At 44.5% G+C, this 7,501-nt stretch overlaps 1 protein-coding gene across 4 annotated transcripts in view; it reads right to left on the bottom strand.

Annotated features, from left to right (window-relative positions):
* Positions 1-1,988: 1,988 nt before the first annotated feature.
* The window catches only part of LOC139422638 (haloacid dehalogenase-like hydrolase domain-containing protein 2), a 33,316-nt gene continuing 27,803 nt past the window's right edge, over positions 1,989-7,501 (bottom strand). For 3 of the 4 annotated variants that reach the window (XM_071173787.1, XM_071173788.1, XM_071173789.1), the window contains 2 exons: positions 2,943-3,006; positions 1,989-2,832 (listed from right to left, as the gene is read on the bottom strand). In XM_071173787.1, the coding sequence (XP_071029888.1) occupies positions 2,729-2,832; positions 2,943-3,006 (168 nt within the window). In that variant the 3' untranslated portion in view covers positions 1,989-2,728. The remainder of the gene's footprint in view (positions 2,833-2,942; positions 3,007-7,501) is intronic. The other variant, XR_011635737.1, reaches the window with a different exon arrangement.

The raw sequence follows: 7,501 nt of genomic DNA, 5'->3' as shown, positions 1-7,501 counted from the left end.
AGTCCGTCTGTGATAAATTCAATTGATTGGACATGATTTGGAAAGACACACACCTGTCTATATGAGGTCCCACAGTTGACAGTGCATGTCAGAGCAAAAACCAAGCTATGACGTCTAAGGAATTGTCCGTAGAGCTCTGAGACAGGATTGTGTCAAGAAACAGATCTGGGAAGTGTACCAAAAAATGTCTGCAGCATTGAAGATCCCCAAGAACACAGCGCCCTCCATCAGTCTTAAATGGAAGAAGTTTGGAACCACCAAGACTCTTCCTAGAGCTGGCCTCCCAGCCAAACTGAGAAATCCATGGAGAAGGGCCTTGGTCAGGGAGGTGACCAAGATCCCGATGGTCACTCTGACAGACATCCATAGTTCTTCTGTGGAGATGGGACAACCTTCCAGAAGGACAACCATCTCTGCAGCACTCTACCAATTAGGGCTTTATGGTAGAGTTGCCACTCCTCAGTAAAAGGCACATGACAGCCCACTTGGAATTTGCCAAAAGGCACCTAGACTCTCAGACCATGAGAAACAAAATTCTCTGGTCTTATGAAACCAAGATTGAACTCTTTAGCCTGAATGCCAAGTGTCAAGTCTGGAGGAAACCTGACACCATCTCTACGGTGAAGCATGGTGGTAGCATGAGGGTATGTTTTTCAGTGGCAGGGACTGGGAGACTAGTCAGGATTGAGAGAAATATGAATGGAGCAAAGTACAGAAAGATCATTGACGAAAACCTGGTCCAGAGCACTCAGGACCTCAGACTGGGGTGGAGGTTCACCTTCCAACAGGACTACGACCCTAATCGCACAGCCAAGACAATCAGGAGTGGCTTCAGGACAAGTCTCTGAATGTCCTTGAGTGGTCCAGCCAGAGCCCGTACTCTAACATGAAAATAGCTGTGCAGTGACACTCCCCATCCAACCTGACAGAGCTTGAGAGGATCTGCAGAGAAGAATGGAAGAAACTCCCCAAATACAGGTGTGCCAAGCTTGTAGCGTCATACCCAAGAAGACTCAAGGCTGTAATCGCTGCCAAAGGTGTTTCAAAAAAGTACTGAGTAAAGGGTCAGAATTTCTTTCATCTAAAAAAAACAGTTTTTGCTTTGTCATTATTGGGTATTGTGTGTAGATTGATATGGGATTTTTAAAAATTCAAATTTAGAATAAGGCAGTAACGTGACAAAATGTGGAAAAGGTCAAGGGGTCTGAATACTTTCCGAATGCACTGTACATATCTGTAGCAATGAGCATCTTAGATTAGCAATACAATGTAATAGGTCAGTGTGTCTGTACATAGGGCTTGTCTGAGACAGATCCTAGGTCAGTGTGTCTGTACATAGGGCTTGTCTGAGACAGATTCTAGGTCAGTGTGTCTGTACATAGGGCTTGTCTGAGACAGAACCTAGGTCAGTGTGTCTACATAGGGCTTGTCTGAGACAGATCCTAGGTCAGTGTGTCTGTACATAGGGTTTGTCTGAGACAGATCCTAGGTCAGTGTGTCTGTACATAGGGTTTGTCTGAGACAGAACCTAGGTCAGTGTGTCTGTGCATAGGGCTTGTCTGAGACAGAACCTAGGTCAGTGTGTCTGTACATAGGGCTTGTCTGAGACAGAACCTAGGTCAGTGTGTCTGTACATAGGGTTTGTCTGTGTCTGTACATAGACAGAACCTAGGTCAGTGTGTCTGTACATAGGGTTTGTCTGTGTCTGTACATAGGGCTTGTCTGACAGAACCTAGGTCAGTGTGTCTGTACATAGGGCTTGTCTGTGTCTGTACATAGGGCTTGTCTGAGACAGAACCCAGTGTGTCTGTACATAGGGCTTGTCTGAGACAGAACCCAGTGTGTCTGTACATAGGGCTTGCCTGAGACAGAACCTTTGGTAAAAACGGTTTATGTAACTTCACTGAAGAAATGGAAGGTTGCTGACCTGTGTTTTATTCAGCTGAATGGATTCTCTATGTTCAATTAAAGACAATATGAGTCATTGGTAGTACTAGTCATGATCACTTTTTTTATAAACATGATTACACACAAGACATTTTTCAGAAACATGCCATTTTAAACACTCTTCACAAGTGCAAAGGTTTGATGCAGTCTTGTTATCCCAGTATCTATTCATCAACACAGAAACCTAACACTACCTATTCATCAACACAGAACCCTAACACTACCTATTCATCAACACAGAACCCTAACACTACCTATTCATCAACACGGCACCTTAACCCTAACCTCAGTTAGATGAGGAACACAGCAGCCATAGTTAGATGGCGTGTGAGATGTTAGAGGTGTTACAGTGTGGTGTGGGACTAGAGGAGGTGTTAATCTGGTGTGGGACTAGAGGTGTTACAGTCTGGTGTTGGACTAGAGGCGTTACAGTCTGGTGTGGGACTAGAGGTGTTACAGTCTGGTGTGGGACTAGAGGAGGTGTTAGTCTGGTGTGGGAGTAGAGGAGGTGTTACAGTCTGGTGTGGGACTAGAGGAGGTGTTAGTCTGGTGTGGGACTAGAGGAGGTGTTAGTCTGGTGTGGGACTAGAGGAGGTGTTAGTCTGGTGTGGGACTAGAGGAGGTGTTAGTCTGGTGTGGGACTAGAGGAGGTGTTACAGTCTGGTGTGGGACTAGAGGAGGTGTTAGTCTGGTGTGGGACTAGAGGTGTTAGTCTGGTGTGGGACTGCAACATGATGAGATATACCCATGTCTAAATGATCTAATAGTGAGAGAATCATAGTTAAAGGATGTGTTGGAGGATGTGGTCCACAGCTTGAGTGAAGCTGTCACAGGTCAGGTATGGTGGAGGATTAATTTTACCCTCATCTCCCACTCTGTATTTACCTATAGAAGACAACATGCTATGAATCAATAGAAATAATTGGCATTAGTTGCTTTTAGAATGCTTTTAAAGAGGTGTTCTATGAGTTATGAAGCGATGTCAGGTCTCTTACCGGTTCTGACTACAATTCCCAGCATGCCAATGTTTTGAGCCCCGCCCACGTCGTCTCTGGCGTCCTGTAAAGGGGGGGGTAGATATTGAACAATACTGTTAAACAGATTGACGTTAGATGTAATATTGCAGTTAGATTGTGGATTCTATCAATGTAATGTCTGCATCTTTTCCAATCCCCCATACAGTGGCAACAATAACCTCAACCAAAGGTTTTCTGTAGTTGTGGATCAGACCTGCAAAATGGTCAGGAGGAATGTTGGACCATTCCTCTTTACAAAACTGTTTCAGTTCAGCAATATTCTTGGAATGTCTGGTGTGAACTGGTCTCTTGAGGTCATGCCACAGCATCTCAATCGGGTTGAGGTCAGGACTCTGACTGCGCCACTCCAGAATAGAGGCATGGCCGTTTAATTAGGGACAATTTCAAGTTTTCGTAACAAATCGGTAATCAGCATTTTTGGATGCCGATTAAATTGCACTCCACGAGGAGACTGCGTGGCAGGCTGACCACTTGTTACGCGAGTGCAGCAAGGAGCCAAGGTAAGTTGCTAGCTAACATTAAACTTATATTTTTCTTGCCACTGTGTGTGTGTGTGTGTGTGTGTGTGTGTGTGTGTGTGTGTGTGTGTGTGTATATAAATATATATTATTTAAAATATATAGTTTTTATATGTTTTCCTTTATTATTTTCCGCTAACCCTACCATCCCTCCCTTAATTGGAGTAAACTAATGGACAACAACAGTTCATGCTTATACATTTTACAATAATTATATATTTGTAGTTTTTAGTCCCATTCTTCAGCTCCCCTCAACCCCTCCCATCTATCTCTGAACACCATCCAGTTTCGAGTTCTATTTGCTAAATATTTTTCACCTGTGCTGTTTCACAAAAGTTCTGAACCTACAGTGCTTGATAGGTTTACAGCCTTCTTCTAAAATGTATTAAATTGTTTTTTACCCCTCATCAATCTACACACAATACCCCATAATGACAAAGCAAAAACAGTTTTTTAGATATTATTTTTACAAATGTATTACAAAAAAATTATATTCACACCCTTTACTCAGTACTTTGTTGAAGCACCCTTGGCAGGGATTACAGCCTCGAGTCTTGTTGGGTATGATGCTACAAGCTTGGCACATCTGTATTTGGGGAGTTTCTCCCATTCTTCTCTACAGATCCTCTCAAGGTCTGTCAGGATGGATGGGGAGCGTCGCTGCACAGCTATTTTCAGGTCTCTCCAGAAATGTTTGATTGGGTTCAAGTCCGGGCTCTGGCTTGGCCACTCAAGGACGTTCAGAGACTTGTACTGAAGCCACCCCTGCGTTGTCTTGGCTGTGTGCTTAGGGTAGTTGTTCTGTTGGAAGGTGAACCTTCGCCCCAGTCTGAGGTCCTGAGCGCTCTGGAGCAGGTTTTCATCATCAAGGATCTCTCTGTACTTTGCTCAGTACTCGATCCTTACTAGTGTGGTGGCATATTTCTGCTTTACCAAATGAGGAGATTTACAAACTACACACCAGTCAGAGTTATACTTAAACTACATCTTTAATAATAATGATAAGCTTTGCAATAGCATTTGACTTTCAGCAATTCACTCTTTCTAACGAACCGTTGAGAAGTGACTACAGAAAAGTACTAAGATCTTTTATAGCCAAGATACACCCCTCTCAACTTACACTGACGAACCACAGATCTTAGGAACAGTTCACAAAGGTTAAGATTTGTATGACAGATATCTATAAACATAGCAGACAGTTACTGCTGTGTCAACAGTTTTCATTGTAAAGGCCAGTGTCTGGCCCCCTCACTCCAATAGGGAACCTGTCTCTCCCTGGTACGACATAGAACAGAACCATTACCTCATGTTATCTGGAATGCTCTTTAGGTTTTATCACCCCAAAGACATCGTAAATCTCCTCTGTCCGTGTTATCTCATAGAGGCCCATCCTCAGTGGAACACAAACACAATACTCTATTCTGTCGAATGTAACAACTATTATAATGTAATACAAGCATTATAACAATCTTACAAGCATTATAACATAATCTTGCAATTTCCCACGACACTAGTCCCCCAGTCCCTTCCGCTGAAAAACATCCCCACAGCATGATTCTGCCATCACCGTGCTTCACCGTATGGATGGTGCCAGGTTTCCTCCAGACGTGACACTTGGCATTCAGGCCAAAGAGTTCAATCTAGTTCATCCGGATAGCCTCAGACAACAACATTGATCCGAACGCTGACTCGGTGAGCGAGTTAATTAGCAAGTGCATCGGTGATGATGTACCCACGGTGACTATTAAAATCTTCCCCAACCAGAAACCGTGGATTGATGGCAACATTCGTGCAAAACTGAAAGCGCGAACCACTGCTTTAAATCATGGCAAGGCGACCGTAAACAGGACCGGATAAAAACATTGTAGTTATTCCCTCCTCAAACAACCTAAGCGTCAGTATAGAGACAAAGTAGAGTCGCAATTCAATGTCTCAAACAGGAGACGTATGTGGCAGGGTCTACAGTCAATCACAGACTACAAAAAGTAAACCAGCCTCGTTGCAGACACCGACGTCTTGCGCTCAGACAAACTAAACAACTTCTTTGCTCGCTTTGAGGACAATACAGTGCCACTGACACGGCCTGCTACCAAAACCTCCTTCACCGCAGCCAACGTGAGTAAAACATTTAAACGTGTTAATCCTCGCAAGGCTGCTGGCCCAGACGGCATTCCTAGCCAATTCTTCAGAGCATGCGCAGACCAGCTGGCTGGTGTGTTTACGGACATATTCAATCAATCCCTATCTCACTCTGCTGTTCCCACATGCTTCAAGAGGGCCACCATTGTTCCTGTTCCCAAGAAAGCGAAGGTAACTGAGCTAAATGACTATCGCCCCGTAGCACTCACTTCCGTCATCATGAAGTGCTTTGAGAGATTAGTCAAGGATCATATTACCTCCACCCGACTTGACACCCTAGACCCACTCCAATATGCAATTACACTGCACACTGCCCTAACCCATCTGGACAAGAGGGATACCTATGTAAGAATGCTGTTAATCGATTACAGCTCAGCATTTAACACCATAGTACCCTCCAAACTTGTCATTAAGCTCGAGACCCTGGGTCTCAACCCTGCCCTTTGCAACTGGGTCCTGGACTTTGACGGGCCGCCCCCAGGTGGTGAGTGTAGGAAACAACATCTCCACCCCGCTGATCCTCAACACTGGGGCCACACAAGGGTGCGTTCTCAGCCCTCTCCTGTACTCCCTGTTCACCCATGACTGCGTGGCCATGCACGCCTCCAACTCAATCATCAAGTTTGCAGACGACACTACAGTGGTAGGCTTGATTACCAACAACGACGAGGGCCTACAAGGAGGTGGTGAGGGCACGGTCAAAACTAGAAGCACAAGCATTTTGTTACACTCGCATTAACATCTGCTAACCATGTGTATGTGACCAATAAAATGTGATTTGACCAGAGAAGCTTGTTTCTCATGGTCTGAGAGTCTTTAGGTGCATTTTGGCAAACTCCAAGTGGGCTGTCATGTGCCTTTTACTGAGGAGTGGCTTCCGTCTGGCCACTCTAAAATAAAGGCCTGAAGGTTCTCCCTTCTCCACAGAGGAACTCTAGAGCTCTGTCGGGTTCTTGGTCACCTCCCTGACCAAGGTCCTTCTCCCCCGATTGCTCAGTTTGGCTGGGAGGCCAAACTGGGAAGAGGCTTGGTGGTTCCAAACTTCTTCCATTTAAGACTGATGGAGGCCAATGTCTTCTTGGGGATCTTCAATGCTGCAGAATGTTGTTTGTACCGTTCCCCAGATGTGTTTCTTGACACAATCCTGTCTCCGAGCTCTATGGTGTCAGATCAATTCTATAAGAAGAGAGATTGCAGATTTTTTCAAACATATTTATTATAAGATTTGCAAAAATGAAGCAATCAACCATCACTAAGAGTTGAATGCTCATCGAACAGAGCTGTCAGGTTTTTAGAAATATTTGCAAATGTATTAAAAATAAAAAACAGATAAAAGAAACGTCCCCTTTTCAGGATCCTGTCTTTCAAAGATAATTCATAAACATCCAAATAACTTCACAGATCTTCATTGTAAAGGGTTTAAACACTGTTTCCCATGCTTGTTCAATGAACCATAAACAATTAATGAACATGCACCTGTGGAACGGTCGTTAAGACACTAACAGCTTACAGATGGTAGGCAATTAAGGTCACAGTTATAAAAACTTAGGACACTAAAGAGGCCTTTCTACTAACTCTGAAAAACACCAAAAGAAAGATGCCCAGGGTCCCTGCTCATCTGCGTGAACGTGCTGCAAGGAGGCATGAAGATGTGGCCAGGGCAATAAATTGTAATGTCCATACTGTGAGATGCCTAAGACAGCGCTACAGGGAGACTGGGCGGACAGCTGATCGTCCTCGCAGTGGCAGACCACGTGTAACAACACCTGCACAGGATCGGTACATCCGAATATCACACCTGCGGGACAGGTACAGGATGGCAACAACAACTGCCCGAGTTACACCAGGAATGCACAATCC

Source organism: Oncorhynchus clarkii, chromosome 12, assembly GCF_045791955.1.
Source record: "Oncorhynchus clarkii lewisi isolate Uvic-CL-2024 chromosome 12, UVic_Ocla_1.0, whole genome shotgun sequence".
In the NCBI taxonomy this organism is placed as follows: domain Eukaryota; kingdom Metazoa; phylum Chordata; class Actinopteri; order Salmoniformes; family Salmonidae; genus Oncorhynchus; species Oncorhynchus clarkii.
This window is presented reverse-complemented; position numbering and strand designations above follow the sequence as displayed.